This window comes from Rhododendron vialii, chromosome 9a (genome assembly GCF_030253575.1).
Source record: "Rhododendron vialii isolate Sample 1 chromosome 9a, ASM3025357v1".
In the NCBI taxonomy this organism is placed as follows: Eukaryota; Viridiplantae; Streptophyta; class Magnoliopsida; order Ericales; family Ericaceae; genus Rhododendron; species Rhododendron vialii.
In genome coordinates this window covers 39,548,116-39,566,010 of record NC_080565.1, presented here as the reverse complement: position 1 = coordinate 39,566,010, position 17,895 = coordinate 39,548,116, and the positions used below count along the sequence as shown (strand labels likewise).

The following is a 17,895-nucleotide window of genomic DNA, read 5'->3' as shown; positions in this document are numbered from 1 at the left end:
AAAAGAAGTGCACCTATGGTACCATCACGTGTATTAGGCCCTGTAACATCATAATCGCGTTTGCGTGCTGAGGCTTCATCATGTACGGATAGTATTAAGAGCTTGTTTAGTTCCAATAGAAGATTATGAAAACTCAAATTTGGTCATCCGTCCATCGGTTTGTTTTATTGGGGGAGGGCAATAATGCAATAACAAGTTCACTCTTTAGCCATTTGTCTTGCTAGGGTCATAATTTGGCTTCTTATTGTTTTTCTTTTTACAAAAATTAAGTCCATCGTTATTATCTGTTGATGCTCAAAAACGACAACGTTTTGACACTCATGATGGAATTGTCATTACTCCTACTTCATCCAAACTATTTGAGTTGCGTAAAAAAATAAAATGAGTTTAATTACTCCTACTTCATCCAAACTATTTGAGTTGCGTAAAAAAATGAAATGAGTTTAATTTAATGGTTTAGATTTAAAAAGAGGTTGAAATGGCACTGAACAGGTACAGCAACAGTGTTAGTAATTTTTTGCTTTTTACATTGCAAGCAAGTTAAAAAAAGGACTTTGACAATATCATTTTGGCACCCCTTGTGGACTTGTTCTTTGGGTCATCAAATTGGCACGGCCCATCCCAATTTTCCCATAAGGCTTGGGCTCTAGCCTATTCCACATCCACTGGGCTTCCGTAAAAATCGGGGCCATTTATTCAAGAAGTAACGTATTCTAGATACGGGCCTGGGCCAAGAGGCCTCTTTCTTAGGGCCTTTTTGTCTATCAAACAAATCATTTATGGAGTACTTTTTTAAGGATAATATTGCACTCAGAAAAATAAATGGTCAAATCATAGAACAAGATATTCAGCTACTTAGGGTGCATTTCTGCCAATCCAAATGGACTATATGCTAATGACAATAATCAAGTTATTTCTGCTGAATGGTGTTTTAATTGATATATGCGAGGAGAAAAATTTGGCTAAAAATCCATAAAAAAAAAATATAGACTTTAGTCCATTTAGTTTAGTTGAAATGCACCCTTAGTGGTCGTTAGCACAAAATATTTTTTAGGTAAGTGTTAGCACAAGATATTCAGCTACTTAATCCACATTACATAAGATGCTTGAAATTCGACACTATCCATTTTGAATGGTCAAATAAGTAGACATATGAGATTTTTCCTTTGCAAATATCTCTTCAAGACAAAACAATCAAACCCTAATATTTTAAGACAACTAAACTCTATAAAGTGCACAATCATCATACTCTCTTAATCAATAAACAGTATTAACGGTATTTTAATATTTGGTGTCATTTTTCTAATGGAATACTAAAAAACCCTCTACTTTTTGAACAATTCAAACCTTCAAATATCACGCAAGCACAAAATAGAGTTCTACTGGTATTCCCAAAAGCAGGTGGCAGATAGACAACTTCCCCAGCACACGAATCCCGTTAAACCACCCGATAGACAGGTGTCTTCTACACGTCCCCAATCCTCGCATTCCTAAAGATTCAGTCAACATTCAGGTACACCAAACCCCGCCCCCCTGTTCACAAGATATTGGTATTATCTATGTATCAATTGATTTTTCAGTCGCAAAATTGGAATTTTTAAATACATCAAATTTTTGGTACAAAGGATTTGAAACTCCGCGGTTTCTGCCATCCGTTATAGTCTTCATTATTCCTATTTTGCAGTAATTTAAACCGCATATCTTGCAAGATTCGCAGAATAATTTATTAAAACAAAAAATCAATTTGATCGGACGTCGATAGGCACATCAAAAATTATATACGAATTATAATTAGAAAGCTATGGAATTTATTTTAAAATATTGACGGAATCAGATTGTCTATTTTATTTTATATTCGATCAAGCTAATTTTCTTACATGAGTATGCTATTTTGCGGGCTCTACAATATGAACAATTCAAATTACTGAAATAAACGCACAGTAAGACCCAGCATTGGCAGTGATTAAAAGTTGTGAGATTTCCACCTAAGATAGACATTATTTAATCTCTATTATCGTCTCCCGAGATTAAGGAAAATACTAACCTCAGCTCAGTAGGCAATAATTAATGTACAAAAAATTCATTAATATCCGTAAAAAACATGTAGATATCCGAAAAAATCCATGGATATTTGTGGGAGGAAATTACTGGTAAAAAATGCTAGTACCTTTTTCTCTCCTCAAAAAAAAAAAGAAAAGAAAAAGAAATCACAGCTCGCGGCGCCACCCAATCACACGTAGTTTAATATCTCCCGCCGAAAACACCACTCCCCCGCCACGTGCCACCTAAGTAATGTCCAAGCGCGCCCTCACGTAACCCTCTACGTTTCGCCTACTTACGGTGACTAATTATCCAGGTGGCCACAATCCAACCGATTTAAATATGCCAACGCCTGAGATTTCATCACCTTTTCACGCTTAAAAACCCGCGCTTCCATCGTCGCTTCTCCTTCCCTTCTTTCATGTTTCATGACCTAACCAACGCCAGCTAATGATGAACGCCCTACGACGGAGGTCTCCGGCGCCCAACGGTTTCCGGCGAAACGCATTCTCGGATTCCGGCTCCGTATCTCACTACAGCGCGAAGAGAACGACTTCTACTGGCCGGAAAAGACTGGAGCTCCGGCGACTGAAATCCGGCAGCGGCGGAACGATTTCTCCCGACGATCATGATCCTAAAAGGAAACGACTTGAAAACGGAAGCGAAGATTTTGGCGAGAATCGAGCTACGGAGATGTCGTCATCGTACCCGTCGTCTTCCGACCGGTCGTCGGAAAACGACGTCATTTCGTCGCGGGATTCCGAAGCAAGAGATAAGTCGCGGAGTGGTGTTGTCACGTGCCCAGCACATGGATCGATATCATTGATCGGTCGGAGAAGAGAAATGGAGGACGCGGTAGCAGTTGAGCTGGGGTTTTTGAATAAGGATTCGGCTGGATTTGACTTCTACGGCGTGTATGATGGACACGGAGGGTCATGTGTTGCGCACGCTTGTCGTGATCGGTTACATCGGCTACTGGTTGAGGAGATGGAGGAGGAAACGACGTCGTTGGATTGGGAGAAGGTGATGGTGGGTTGTTTTGGGAAAATGGATGCGGAGGTGAATAGGAGTGGGAGGGTGTTAGGGGCCGAGGAGGGTTCGGCGACGGTGGGGTCGACGGCGGTGGTGGCGGTGGTGGGAGAGGAGGAGGTGGTGGTTGCTAACTGTGGGGACTCGAGAGCCGTGATGTCACGGGGAGGTGTGGTGGTGTCCATGTCTAGTGATCATAAGGTAAATTCAATAAATCGTTTGGCTTTGGATAGAAAAGGACCAAAAACTTCATTTTCCCCTTTCAGAGATTTGAATTACAAACAAATACTCCGATGGAATAAATGACTTTTCCCTGATTACTAACCTCTTGTTAAGAGAGGGATTGTGCCACACGAGTCATGACTTCGATTGCACGAGTCACACAACACTCGATCATCAATAACAAAATACCTCGATGTTCTGATGGATTCGGCGTCTATAAGTTGTAGCAACATGTTTGATCTCTGCTTGTTTCATGGACTATGTTGCTGATATAGTTACTTTCTGCACGCAGCCCGACAGACCTGATGAGCTGGAAAGAATTGAAGGTGCTGGTGGAAGGGTTATAAACTGGAATGGGAATCGAGTCTTAGGAGTTCTTGCTACATCCAGATCCATTGGTACGTTGACACTACTCGTGAATTAGTTACCACTTCATTAACACACCAAGACTAGCATAGTTGGCCAATGACGCTTGTACATACCCTATTGAAAAGTCAAAAGGTCAAATCTTGACGAAGGCCAAAATTGATTGTCAATTCTCTTGCGTAGGAGTCTTTCGTTGTTAATTTACATCTTTCTCTTATGGAATATTTCTTGTGTTTATTGCTTGACTTAATTGTTGTGATCTCAAGCGAACATAGTGGATATAGTGTTTTGTTCTTGTAGCTCTTTGAGTGGGCTTTTTTGCCTTTTTGGTCCCCAAAGTATTAGCAAGTTGCCAATTTGGTCCCTCAATGTATGAATTTAGCCAATTTAGTCCCTAACGTTTAAAATGTGTGCCAAAATGGTCTTCCTCCCCAACGGCGTTTGCCTCTTCCGTCAAAAGGGGGGGCATGAATGGTATTTCACCCCCTTTACACGTAACTTATGCCTAGTTTGGCATTATAAGCCAAACGGCTTATTTTTTTGAACAAAAAAATTGCATTTGTTAGTTTTTCGTCTATTTTTTGAGAATATTGCTTCTTCGTGACGAGAATAATCTAAAAAGTAAAAAATTACGATCGAAATCTATTTTTTTTAATAAAGAAGAAAAAATTGGCTTATCGGCTTTTTATTGTCTTTATTAAAAAAAGATTGGGTTTGATTGTAATTTTTTTTACTTTTCAAATTCTTCGTCATGAAGAAGCAATAATCCTCAAAAATTTGACCAAAAACTAACAAATGTGATTTTTTTTTGAACAAAGACAAAATAAATAAGTCGACAAAAAAATCCTGAGTAAACAAAATCTCTCTCTGTTTTCTTTTGAGTGTTACAATCTATATAAGAGGTGGGGGATGACATTTGGCGGAAAAAAGCTCTCCATGAGAAGGAAACGTGTGCATGGGTGAAATACCATTCATGCCCCCCTTTTGACGGAAGAGGCAAACGCCATTAGGGAGGAGGACCATTTTGGCACACATTTTAAACGTTGGGGACCAAATTGGCTAAATTCATACATTGGGGACCAAATTGGCAACTCGCTAATATTTTGGGGACCAAAAAGGCAAAAAAGCCTCTTTGAGTGTAACTCTCTACGGCTGGACAATATGATTTAATCCTCACGACCATTTCTTTGGTAGTCAGGTTCATTGGATACATAAAATTGATCTATTTTTTGTTATTAACTTCAATATTGCTAAACAATGAAGGTACAGTACAACTATTTGTGGTGTGTGTTATTGTTACAAAATGTGTGAAGGCCATGCATTTCAGTTAAAACATTCGACCGAGTCCGAGAAATTCAACCACAGAATCAACTGTCTTCGTCATATTGAAACAATCGAAACTGGAAAGTGGTTGGCCAACTAGGTTAAGGTTTAACAAGGGGTTGCGATGTGTCATGACCAATATAAGGGCCTTCTAGGTCCGTTTGACCTCTAGAAACTTTGTTATCAATCTTGTTGACGAATGCTCTGTTTGGATCATGGATTTACGGAGGGACTGTTGAAATATAAACACACTGGTGGTTTTGGATTTTGTTTGCAGGGGATCATTACCTCAAGCCATTTGTGATACCAAAACCAGAAGTCAAAGTGATCAAGAGAAATAGCGCGGATGAATTCTTGATTCTAGCAACTGATGGCCTGTGGGATGTGGTTTCGAATGAGTTCGCGTGCCAGGTCGTCAAGAGATGTTTGGAAGGCCGAATGAAGAGGAAATTCCAAGCGTTTGGAAACGGAAGCAAATTCAACGAGGTCGTTAAGGAAAGCCGAGCAGCAGAGGCAGCAGCATTACTAGCGGAGCTGGCAATGGCTAGGGGTAGCAATGATAACATCAGTGTGGTGGTTGTGGAATTGAATCACGCTGGGAAATGTACAGTATAGGCTATAATAGCAGAGTTCCATTCTACTTACTTGTTTTACCCTTTAACCTGTTCAATTTACCTTCTTTTTCGATTTTGAGATTGAGTTTATCAATTTGCTAATGTACAGGACAGTTTACCGGTTTAAACACTACAAAAATAACGATTCTTTCATTGTGTTTTGGTTGATCGGCAATGTCAGTCGGATGATTGAAGTAGCAGCAGGCGGTTCATATTGATTGGTAACAACAGAAAATGGCATGCTCTAATTGCACTTGCAAGTGAGAATTTCTTCCCTTAGAGTTTGAGAATATAATCGATTCATTTTATGGATAGTATCCAGTTGATGGACCTGTTGAACGGGTGGATCTTGCATGTGCTTTTGGATGCTGGGTGCGTGCAAGCTAATCCAGACATAATTATCAAAAAAACAAAACCAATGCAGCTGTTCGATAGTCCCATTTAGCAACTTCGAAGCACAAGTAGAAAAGCCCCAGAAGTATCTATCGTTACGGTAGGGAGGGCGGGGGGGAGGGATGACGGATCCACACCGATCATTTTGAAAACCCAAACACAGCTGACCACCCGGTGATTCAAAAGATTTAAGAGATTTAACAACTGCTCCAACAACTACAATATAACAATTTTTTTGAAAAACAACTCATCTAGCGCAAGAAAAACTATAGGGCCTTCCTCTTCTACACCATCGAATATAGGAACAAATACAAAATAGACTTGGCAATATAACATTTCAGCACATCTTTTTGTCTTTCTGATAATGGAATTTTCTTTTGCCGATCAAAAAAAATACTTTCAGCACAAGAAAACCAATATAGATAAAGCTAGTACAAAACGAGAAACGAAAACAACAGGCCAACTGCATTAGTATTATTTACCTTCTGCAGTAAAGTCGGGCTCTGCCGGCTTCTGAAGCATCATTTGAGGAATTCTCTCCGGCAACCTTAGTCTCCAAGCCCCACCATTCCTCCTTACAGCACGGAGGGCATTAGTGGCGAATCTAGCAGCGTAAATGGTGGCCCCAAAAGTCGGCAAGCTTCCGCCACCTCCGGCCAATGCATCTTGCAACCTATTTTCCTCTTCCCTGAGAGACACTTCCATCTTCTTTCTGCAATATCGCCGCCACGCTGCTTGTATGAAACAAGCTGCCCAAGTCTTCCACTGCTGCGAGTAAAACCTAAAAGTATGGCGGAGCTGCTTGCTGTGTAACCGCCTGAATTGAGAGGCGACAAACTTCAAAGCATCCGCCTTTAGAACAAATGCTTCCACTTCTGAGAGGGCTTGGACCGTTCTGGTTGAGATTGGGAGGTTAGTTGATGAACGAGGATCTAAAGCCCAAGTAAGAAGTTCTTCTCCACAAAAGTCGCCGCTTTTGAGATAATCCAAATTAAAGAACCCAGTCCTTCCACCATTAGTGGTTATTGTAACTAACTTCCCCCTCATTACGAAGAGCATCTCGTCAACTGGGACCCCCTCTCTCACGATGAAGCTGTCTTCTGTGTAGAGCACCGGTTCTAGACGGTTGCACAAAGCGTCCAATAGTTGGCCATCCATTTTATTAAACATTGGCACCTTATGAATAATTCCACAAGTGTACGTAAGATTTCAATCCACGAGTAATCATCAATCCTTGTGTATGAAATTGCAGAAAGCATAACATGGATGACCGTCCAATGATTATGTGATTGTGTAGTGGGGGAAAAATTTAACGCCACAAGAGAGGACAGGTATGAGAATGAGGCTAGGCATAATTACAGCTCTCTGATTCCCAGAAGAGTTTCTCTAAGTAAGTTAGACTCTCTATAGTTTTCCCTGTCAGCGGTGGAGGAGAGGAGCTACCTGGGCTCGAACACGGGTACATGAGTTGGATGTTGCTTAAGTGCTCAGCTTGCGTACTGCACTATTGTCCCTGTTAAAGTGTCCAACTCCAAACCAATTGGCAAGGAGTAGAGAGGCTGCCTAGGCTCATATACTAGTTTTGGAGGAGATAATTAACCGATGTGGGACAAACTCCAACACTCCCCCGTACGTGCGACCCCCGACTCGCACGTGGAGAGGTCAACAAAGGATCTAGAACACATGGATCACAACGAAACAAAGGGCAACTATGGCACAAACAACGGGAAAAAACCTCCGAAAATTTAGCTCTAATACCATGTTAAAGCATCCAACTCCAAACCATTTGGCAAGGAGTGGAGCGACCGCCCAGGCTCATATACTAGTTTTGGACGAGATAATTAATCGATGTGGGACAAACTCCAACAGTCCCTTTGCTCTATAAGTTACACTTGCAGTGGTCTTTCTATAGTTAATTGCATGGCATATCATGATCTCAGATAAACACAAGGCAAGTTAGATTAAAGACGGAAATTGCCTTCAAATGATAAGTAACCTATTCTCATAAACTCCGAAGAGCTTGTGAAGGCCATTAGATTTTTGAAGTACTCAGACAAGAACATAATATTGTGACCAGCAGTGGCCTTAACAATACCAAACCAAACCAAACCGAGCCTTATGTCCCAATCACTTGGGGTCGGCTATCATATTTGGATTCATGTCACAAAGATCTGACGGGTTTTTTTACGTGCTGGCTATCAGCTACCTAACACACAACCCCCCTCCTTTATCCGAGCTTGGGACCGGCTGGGAAAGAAAGAGAAGGCTCTAAGCATGAACCAGGCGGAGTTGCAGTGGCCTTAACAATAAGCAAACAAAGTACTTCCTACCTGGTATCCACAAGATGAAGCATTAAAAGTTTCAAACTTTCTCATTCAAAACTAAATTTTGAACTCTGACTATAATTCTAAACATAGCCTCTAGCAGAAATTAACAATTAGTAATAAGATTCAAGAATGCAATTAAGAATCCGCAGGCCCATATGAGGTGTTGAAGCCTTCGAACCTTCTCATCCAAATCTAAATTTGGGTTTCTTCAACTATTATTCTACTGAACATATCCCCAAGGCTTAAAATCAGGGAAAGAAGATAAACAAGGTGACAACATTCACATTCCCTGGAAGGATGCACTAAATTGTAGAAAAAAAACATAAGAACTCACTCTCATGAGCAGACCCAAACAGAGATGGCGCTTTATGTCCGTCCTGAGGTCCTTTGGAAGGTTGCGGATTAGATACTCTTCATCAACACCTCTAGTTTCCTGCCATTTGTAGTGCTCATATCTTCTAATTCGCTCCCTCAGGTTCACAGGGAGTGAACGATGGGACATCCACTGTTCCGCATCTTGCCTTTTGACTCTCATCTCCTCCAATCTCTGTGTTGTGGACTGCAGATACGTCTGATACACCAAAAGGGAATTAGGTGTTGAACTTTTTACTACCCAGGCCCTAATGATGGTCTTTGAGCATGTAGACTATAAAATGTAACAGCAATTTTATCCTAACACACACTTGAACACGTGACATATATCGATGCCATCATGCACAACTACACATCACTGTTGTTTCTTGGCATTCAGAAAGACGATATGCCCAGCAGCCCAAGAACAATATCAGGAAGGGAGCTGCATTAGTGATGTTGATAACACAGGCAAAATGGGTGCCCTTATCTATCCCTTGCCACCCGGCAGCGTTTAAAAACAAAATGGTCCAATAGAATCAACATTTTGAAAATTATGGAACTTGACAATAAAAAAACAACAATCGGGTGTCCCAAAGACATTACAGAGGGCAGTGTCTTTGAACCATTACAATGGTCCACAACTAGACAAAAGCATTTTCTTCAGCATTTGAAGAATATGTGATCAGGAGTTCATAAAGACAACTTTTTGGTCTGAATAGTCCATTATGAGTGAGTGTGCCTTATGACTGCTAAGTTGCCATAATAACCAGGTTTGCAATGTTTCCAACCGTTAATTTAGCTTGCCACAGATTCTCATGCTCACATTAACAGACAATGATAAAAGAATGTCCAAAACCAACCTGCATATTTCCGATCAGAAACGCAAATAACACCAAGCCAGAGATGGAAATGAGCACCGCAAAGCAAATTTCCCAAACAAAGTTACTTGTTTGGAGGTTTTGACCAAGACAACTGCAAAATTTGAGAATCTAGGAATCATCAAATTGTAACTTCTGAAGTAGAACAATAATGCCACTTTTCCCAGAGAAAGCATGGACTACACATTTATCAACTGGAGAGTGTGCTGCTGGTCAAATGGATAAGACCAACTCTATTAGTGATGCTGAAAATAAGAAAAACAGAAGCACCTGCTCAGCCATCATGGAAAGCATTCTTCAGAATAACCATACATACATATACATATGGAATACGGATGATTTAATACATATGTACCAACAGTGAGTATTTGTGAATGGTACCATATGTGTGCCATTACAGAAATATCAATGCGTGTGTCCATGTCTACATGTGTGTGTGTGTGAGAGAGGGGGGACAGGCAGACACAGAGACTCAGTTCCTCGACTAATTTGTGAATCATCTTTATGCACAAGTGTAAATAAGAACAACAGCCCTGAGAAGCCAATAACCAGTCAGAAAATGGGACTCCCAGAGTTCACCACAACTAGTTCAAACTTACCTGTAGCTGGAGAGGCAGTAAAGTGGACTGGAGACAAACTACAAGCGAATTTGACATAAGAAAAGAACCTCAATTTTCAACTATCATTTGCTATTAATTAACCTATCTAAAACAACTTGATCATGATCAGGTCAGCTGGATTTCTCTTCCAGCGTCAAATGCCTAACTATAACAAGCGAAAAGAAAACTCCAGCTTCACATGTGTGAATCTGTGATACATACAGCATGACATCATGGAAAGTGTGCATAACAGATCAATTTGGGGACAGTGAGCAGGCAGCATAATGTTTACATGACACAAATACTGTATAAGGTAGCATAATATTTGAATTTCTTGGCATTCTTCAAAAATTTGCAAAACTCAAAAGTTGGACTTTAGCCGAACATTTCATAAGGTAGCCCAACATATTTGTTGATGCAAATTTCTAATAAGGATGAATGCCTATCGATAGAGGATCTTATTTGTACATACCTCAGATTTTTTAGGCCCCACCAAAAGCAATAAAAGAACTTCTCCGGAAAATCTATTGATCCAACAACACCGGACTTAAGAGCATCGAGGAAAATTCCAAAATCAAATTGTGCAGCATTTGGTGTCTGTACTGGGCAGGAGTCATTCAGAAATACTTTAAATCCTCCACCGCAATATACTGAAGAGTTGATACATTCAGTCTGATTTCCACAGGCTTTCTTCCAGCACGCAGCTTCTCGTTCGATAGAAAACAAGTACCAAAATGCTCCAAATACCTAATAGACATCAAATCCTTGAATGATCAGAAAGACTGGTGAGATCTGAAGAGAAGTGCATGTGCATAGGTATTCCTACATGCTAATGTTATGACACAGAAACTTTACGGTACACAGCAAGCATAATGGGTTCAAGGGATATCCATTCAAACCTTCAACACTAAGAAGACCCACACAAAGTCTAACGAATATACACTTTGAACAAGTTTAAAGTCTACATAATTCTGACACTGCAATTGTAAGATCAGGTTCGTGAGGAAACGTACATGACTGGCAAGCATGTAGAGAAAGAGATTAAATGCAGCTCCAGCCCAAGCAGATTCAGTGAATATACCAGAAGTTCTCGTGGCTTCTTTGTACAATGGATGAACTCGAAAAAGCCTTGGTATATATTGGAATAAAACAACAAACTTCAGCAAGGTCTTTGTATTCAAAGATCTTGACCCTCCCATGTGTGGAATGATAAATAAAACAACCACCTGGATAAATTACAAAAGAAGTAGAGGCAGAAATCAATGTTGGAAATGTAAACTTGTAAAGTAACGTTTAACTTTTCTTCCAACTTCGAAATAATGGACAAAACAATCTAATTCCAAAACATCATCCCTCAAAAGTGATTATGCAACTAATTAAAAGCATACGGCATTCCCACTTCCTCAAGTACAAGATAGTGAGAATAAAAATGCATAATCAATCATTGCCACTCCTGCACAAGAGATCCCACAGAACATATGACCAAAGTTAAGTTTGGGTATCAGCATGAAAGTGAATTTTCCAATTGAATACTTGGCCACGAAACAACTTCCCAGTGCACATGTGAGGGTCTCATTGCTCTACTGGCGTGATCGATGCATGTATAGAACAAGGTCAAAACTACTAGTACTTCTTGGCAGACTACTATTGCCCAATCTATCTAGAAGGGGTTCAGAGCAAGGTGCAACCTATTCTTGCATCAGATAGTAGTACCCTGCTCTGGCAACAAGGTCAAAGTATTTTTTGTCTAATTGATCCTTATCGAACAATATGGAACACACTTTTGGCGGCACGAATTTAGTCATACCTGTGGCAGAGGAAGAACAGCAAGAATGTCAATAAAGAAGTACGAGCACAAATATTTCCTTGCTATTGCCCGAGGATCTTTTACCAATACACCTCCTCCAAATACTATAGTAGTGGAAGAGGGAGCAATAAAACCAGTTCGGAATTGCAATATCATATGAATCACGTAAAATATGTCAGAAAAGGAACGCAGAGCAACAGTCGAGGTCTGCAGCTTTTTGTCCAACCCAAGACATTTCTTATCATCATCAATTACAGGAATGTAGAAGAACAAAGGATCGAGAAATATTGCAAACACACACGACAATACAAATATTTTGTTCCACTTCTGAAGAAATGGCCCTTGCGGGTCAAGGATTTCCTTCATCGAGCCCAAGATTTTTCCCAAGATGCTGCTTAAAGACCATAGTTTTCTAGAGGATTGCTCCTCCGTATTAAATCCATATTTGCGGTCCTGAAACCTGAAGATAGAATAATGAAGTCAAACATCAATTCAGAGCTATATTAAATTTCTGAGTATACAAATCAAGCCATAGAGCATTGGAACATCAACTCCAGAGCGAAGTACAACATGACCTATGGAAAACAAAACATCCACGCGCTAACTGGAATACCTCGATGATCTAAGAATCATAAGAAACTGGTCTATATCTATTGGAACTTGGAAGAGATAAATGGATATGTGATTTTCATATTAAGCCTTAACTCCATGAAAAAGAAAAAAATGTCTAGCGCGCGTAAGGTCTGTAAACAGAGGAAAACTGTAATGTGTACATGCATAAATGTAAAAGCTATTGAACATGGTTAACACAAGGTACATACTACATACATGTTTTCTCTTGAAAAAAGAAAAGATGAAGAAGAAAAAAACTGACCTCACGAACTTCTCTTGCCGCTGATTCATAACTTCAGCGTATAGATTACAGTTTCCAAAACAGACTATCAACCTCTGAGTTACACCTCAAACTTGGGAAGTTCTTTATATACTAAACTGCTACCAGTAGATCGATCATCCACAAGCTACTGATTGTCAATCCCTGTACATATCACAACACTGTTTTCTGTAAGGAAACCAATGAAAACCTGAAGCATCTATTCACATCAGTTTCATGCTAACAAAAAGAACTTACTTCTACATTATTCAATCGGGTGAGATTCTCTACGATTCAATTTTTAACTGAACTATCCGGTACGCAATTTTAGGCCCACCACCGAATGACCGGCTTGTATCCTCGAGCAGTCCCCATGATGGGCCCCAATATTGCAGACTAGTTGTACAGTCATAAAGGCAAACTCTAGAGAATGCCATCTTGTTCGATAATACACGATTTCTCATTGTTTTGATTCACTACACACACACACACACAAACAAAGCAAATAAACAAACAACTCAATTAAGAGTAACAACCTCGTATGGGAATCTATGGAAAAAATCAATGAGAGAGTCAGATAAATATTCTGAGTAGTACAAAACTAACAAAGCCTTCTTCATTCCAGTCATCAAGAATGTATCACTATTCACTAATCAAACAAGGCGGCGATTCCAATTAATAATTTCACTATATCTTCGACTGTGAAATGCACAATAATAACGAAATTGGGCTGCGATGGAATAAATGCATAATTGAAAGTCGCAAAAACCACACCTCGGCTTAAATATAGTGTGTAACCATCAACCATGGTATGGGTCTTATTGGGAAGATGGTGGTTTCCAAATGGCATATACAGTTGCTCATCGGATTTTGTTGACCACAAGTTTCAAAGTTGGGCGCAAGCTCACCCGGACACATGGTTATAAAAAAGGGTTCCGGTAACTAAAATTAAGACATGCAAGTTTCATAATTGCAATAAGAAATGACAAATGCAAGCATAAAATAAGAGACTCACGAGCGGAATGGAGCAGATTGATCAGACAAAAACTATGTGGAAATTTCAAGAATATGATTTCTGTGAGTGGAGGTGTGACGAGAGAGAAGATGAGAGGAGAGGTTTTAAGAAGGGTAGACATGGAGGGAAAGTTCGAGGAGACGTCTGTGGAAGCAGCCGACATCTTCAAGGAAGCTTCTTGGGTGTGTTTTGCATGGCTGCTGTGACAGCAATATGGAGAAATTTTGGGCTCGTATCCATGCCGGTCAAAATACTTTTTGAACAACTGGAATTGCCGATGGTATCACGAGTGCGGTATCGGGTACCCAAAAATTTCTCAAAATTATGAGCCCAAATTGGAGATTTCTAACGTTCATTTATTAGAGTTTGACACGGTAATTATCCATCCATACTTGCCAAAAAAGAGAGGTAATTATCCATGTACAAAAACTAAGTACTAAATTATATTATTATTATAATGAAACTCTTTGTCATGGAAAATTGAAGTAATTAATCATATAACAAAAATAAATAACTTCTGATCATTTGTGAATCAAATTAACATTTGTGTGAATAATTAGATCGACAAACTCTACTAATAAAACGTGTGGATGAACACTTTAGGGATGAAATAAGATAGTATTAATTCTTTACCTAACCACATTGTAGAATACAAATTTGCAATGTGCAATTGAATGGTCAATTGACTCAACTCAAGTCTTCCCTATTTTTGAATTCAACTACAGTACAGGAAGTTTTTTTTTTTGAAACTGTCAATCCATTACACAATGGAGAAGCCCCAAGGCAGCACAGATTACATCACAAAATACAGGATTGCACCAAAATTAACACAAGCAAAACGCGAGCACATGCCAAAAGGACACCACTACTCTTGACACCCCTACCGGAGCAGGCCTGCAACTCGGTTGCCCAACTAAGGGCCAGTTGTCAAAAGTGATAGTAGAAGTTCCAAGGGACAACAGTCTAATCCCACAGCTACGCACAAGATGCAATCTGGTCGGGGATGATGTCCAAAAAGAGCTCAAAATGCCGGCACATCCGCATCCGAAAAAGCATGACGACACTGGCGAACCATCCCGCCGACGACCCCACTGACACGGGGTAAAGTCCTGGTACGGAAAATATATCCTGGTACGGAAAATTTGGGTAAGTCCAAAATGAGTGGCGTATTAGTTTAGTCTAACATGAGGCTATTAGATATTGTAAATTTCTTGAACCCTCTCGTTAAAAAAGAAAACAGGAAGGAAAAAAAAGAACACAGAGAGAGAGAGAGAGAGAGAGAGAGAGAGAGAGTTAGTTTTGACTTTGAAAATACACTTGCCTAGGCTTAAGTTTCTCCTGAAAACTATTGAGGTCACAAGAGTATTACGAAGGATAAGTTCATATCCTAAAGAATTCCGAGTCCACGATAAAGACTAGCCTGTTAGAAAGCAATCAATTGGTCTTCGATTTTCGATTCAGATTTTGATTGATTTCCTATGAATACTACTACTACTTTTCAGAAACCGGACGTGTGAGACAAGGCCAAACTACGAATATCAGTGCCGGGTCGAGGCGGATGGACCATCCTTTCTGTTTATCTCTCTGCATTCATCCAAGCATTTGCCGAATTGGCAATGCAATGAGCATGAATCCGTGGAAATCACAGACTGAATTGTTAGTCGTGGTTAGTGATGTTTGAATCCCTGTCAAATACACGAGTAGCGTCTCCCACTTGACTTCCATTCCACTTGCAAGATGTATGGTATTCTTTAGGCTATGCGTCGTTTAACTTGTAATTTGTAAGTAATTGTAACACGGGGCCGACTATTCGCAGCCTCGTATTTTCTCTCTTGGCCTGTTAAAAATTTTCAATTATACTCGACAATTAGTTACCGAAATTGAGATACATTTTCAGCATACAATTACCGAAATATAATATTTTTTTCAACAATTATTTACCGAAAATATATGTTCGGCAGTTGTTTACCGAATGTTGAACATATTTTCAACATGTAGTTACCGAAATATAATCTTGTTTGCAACAGCTATTTAATTACCGAAATGTTATTTATGATTTTCAACAACCATTTACCGAAATGTAGTGAGCTAAGAAAGAAAATACGGAGGCTGCTAATAGTCGCCCCCTTGTAACACATACCATCGTGTGGTTCACAACTCAAAACTTATAGCTAGCGAAAACGTGTATAATTCTCCTAAAACAAATCTCACCTCTCATGGAAAGCATAAAAACATCTTTAAGATTATCATAACTGAGAAAATATAAAAAGAGCGTCGCAAACAAAGAAGTACCACTAAACACAGGATATAGGGAAGATGAGTATTTGTTAAGAACTCCGAGGGAAAACCTGATCTTCAGAACTAACTAAAATCAAGTAGTACATCTATAGATAATTATCGATCTAGGTCTCTTTGATTAGTAGTACTTCTTAACAAGAAAGACAGCAGGGCTCTTATTATACAGCACAATATAAATAAATATTTACATTCACGTGATGCACTCGTACAACAGCAACTACCAAAGCATCAGTGCTTCCAATGTCACATGTAGAACAAGTAAACCCAATACAAATCAAACACTACAAGAAACAAAACACAAAAGCAGCAGCAATTTACCACACTATTATTTATCTTCAGAAGTAAAATCAGGCTCGGCTGGCTTCTGAAGCATCATCGGAGGTATTCTCTCCGGCAACCTTGCTCTCCGGGCCCCAGCATTCCTTCTTATAGCGCGGAGAGCATTAGCAGCAAACCGCGATGCATAAATCGTGGCCCCCAAACTCGGCGAGCTCCCGCCACCCTTGGCCAATGCATCTTGCAACCTATTTTCCTCTTCCCTAAGAGACACCTCCATCTTCTTTCTGCAGTATCTTCGCCACGCCGCTTGTATGAAACAAGCTGCCCAAGTCCTCCACTGCTGCGAATAAAACCTGAAAGTATGGCGGAGCTGCTTGCTGTGTAGCCGCCTGAACTGAGACGCGACAAATTTCAAATCATCCGCCATTAGGGCAAATGCTTCCACTTCTGAGAGGGCTTGGACTGTTCTGGTTGAGATTGGGAGGTTAGTAGAGGAATGGGGATCTAAAGCCCAAGTGAGTAACTCTTCACCACAAAAGTCACCGGCTTTTAGATAGTCCGAATTGAAGAAGCCAGTTCGGCCACCGTTAGTGGTCACAGTGAATAATTTTCCACGCATCACAAAGAGCATCTCATCAACTGGGTCCCCCTCTCTGACAATGTAGCTGTCTTCTGTGTAGAGCACTGGTTTTAGACGGTCGCACAATGCATCCAACAGTTGTTCATCCAATTTTTCAAACATTGGCACCTAATAAACAGTTCCAGAAGAATGGGTAAATTTTAATCCGTGATCTAGCAAATACTACTGCGAATATTACACATCTCCTAAGCCCTTCAAGGATACGTGTGGTTCAATAAATCGTACTTGCAGTGGTCTGCAATCTACATAGTTAATAGCATGATGATTATGATCGCTTCAAACAACCAAACACAAGTTAGATTGACAATGAAAGATGTCTGTCTTCCAACAGTTTTGGAGTACATTTCCTTGAAACTCCAAAGAGTTTGTAAAGACAGTTAGATTCTTGGAGATATGAGTCAGATGGCATGACTCACAAGTAGCTAATATGTTGACCCGGCTGAATCTCCCTACAAGACATAGAACATACTGACATCTACTTTTTCAGATTTTTGAACTATGTATTCAATTGAACTTTTGACTCAATCACTCAAATGATAGCAGAGAAAGGATTTTCAAGTTAGTAGAGCAAAATACGCAAGGGAGTATACAACAGCACACAGGAGATACTTGGATCGTCAACCAGATATGTGGAAAAAAGAAATGGAAGCAAAAGGCAGAATTAAAAAAGAAGAAGAACCACATCCATAGACGCCAAGGCATCAAACTGAGGAAAGAAAATGTAAACCATAATTCCATTCTCACTTCCTGTAAGGGCACATTAGTTGAAATACAGAAAGTAACACAAACAGAGGAACTCACTCTCATTAGCAGAGCCAAACAGAGATGGCGCTTTATGTC

General features: G+C 39.9%; 3 protein-coding genes across 6 annotated transcripts in view; 1 reads left to right on the top strand and 2 right to left on the bottom strand.

Moving 5' to 3' along the window:
• Nucleotides 1–2,409: 2,409 nt before the first annotated feature.
• LOC131301357 (protein phosphatase 2C 51-like) lies at nucleotides 2,410–5,760 on the top strand. The gene is made up of 3 exons (XM_058327576.1): nucleotides 2,410–3,270; nucleotides 3,584–3,689; nucleotides 5,258–5,760. The coding sequence occupies exons 1-3, from the start codon at nucleotides 2,491–2,493 to the stop codon at nucleotides 5,593–5,595; spliced, it is 1,224 nt and encodes a 407-aa protein (XP_058183559.1). The 5' UTR covers nucleotides 2,410–2,490; the 3' UTR covers nucleotides 5,596–5,760.
• A 248-nt stretch (nucleotides 5,761–6,008) lies between these two features.
• On the bottom strand, nucleotides 6,009–13,993 carry LOC131301356 (cyclic nucleotide-gated ion channel 1-like). Of its 3 annotated transcripts, XM_058327574.1 has the most exons (9): nucleotides 13,839–13,922; nucleotides 13,082–13,299; nucleotides 12,827–12,988; nucleotides 11,953–12,412; nucleotides 11,159–11,371; nucleotides 10,618–10,892; nucleotides 9,529–9,640; nucleotides 8,649–8,885; nucleotides 6,009–7,163 (listed from the first exon to the last, which is right to left on the bottom strand). In XM_058327574.1, the coding sequence occupies exons 3-9, from the start codon at nucleotides 12,853–12,855 to the stop codon at nucleotides 6,462–6,464; spliced, it is 2,028 nt and encodes a 675-aa protein (XP_058183557.1). In that variant the 5' UTR covers nucleotides 12,856–12,988; nucleotides 13,082–13,299; nucleotides 13,839–13,922; the 3' UTR covers nucleotides 6,009–6,461. The 3 variants fall into 3 exon arrangements, with proteins under 3 accessions (XP_058183557.1, XP_058183556.1, XP_058183558.1); XM_058327573.1 differs by lacking the exon at nucleotides 13,082–13,299 and having other exon boundaries at nucleotides 13,839–13,993; XM_058327575.1 differs by lacking the exon at nucleotides 13,082–13,299 and having other exon boundaries at nucleotides 12,827–13,005; nucleotides 13,839–13,918.
• Nucleotides 13,994–16,267: 2,274 nt separating this feature from the next.
• The window catches only part of LOC131300606 (cyclic nucleotide-gated ion channel 1-like), an 8,504-nt gene continuing 6,876 nt past the window's right edge, over nucleotides 16,268–17,895 (bottom strand). For both annotated transcript variants that reach the window (XM_058326532.1, XM_058326533.1), the window contains exons 7-8: nucleotides 17,857–17,895; nucleotides 16,268–17,163 (exon numbers count right to left, since the gene is read on the bottom strand). The exon at nucleotides 17,857–17,895 is cut by the window's right edge and continues 198 nt beyond it. In XM_058326532.1, coding sequence (XP_058182515.1) covers nucleotides 16,462–17,163; nucleotides 17,857–17,895 — 741 coding nt within the window. In that variant the 3' untranslated portion in view covers nucleotides 16,268–16,461. The remainder of the gene's footprint in view (nucleotides 17,164–17,856) is intronic.

Coding starts and splice junctions, on each gene's coding strand:
- LOC131301357 (XM_058327576.1), top strand. CDS start 2,491: ATGATGAACGCCCTACGACGGAGGTCTCCGGCGCCCAACGGTTTCCGG. Junction 3,271..3,583: donor CCATGTCTAGTGATCATAAG/GTAAATTCAATA, acceptor TTCTGCACGCAG/CCCGACAGACCTGATGAGCT. Junction 3,690..5,257: donor TGCTACATCCAGATCCATTG/GTACGTTGACAC, acceptor TTTTGTTTGCAG/GGGATCATTACCTCAAGCCA.
- LOC131301356 (XM_058327573.1), bottom strand. CDS start 12,855: ATGAATCAGCGGCAAGAGAAGTTCGTGAG. Junction 10,893..11,158: donor TCTACATGCTTGCCAGTCAT/GTACGTTTCCTC, acceptor GATGTCTATTAG/GTATTTGGAGCATTTTGGTA. Junction 7,164..8,648: donor GTTTGGGTCTGCTCATGAGA/GTGAGTTCTTAT, acceptor ATTATTCATAAG/GTGCCAATGTTTAATAAAAT.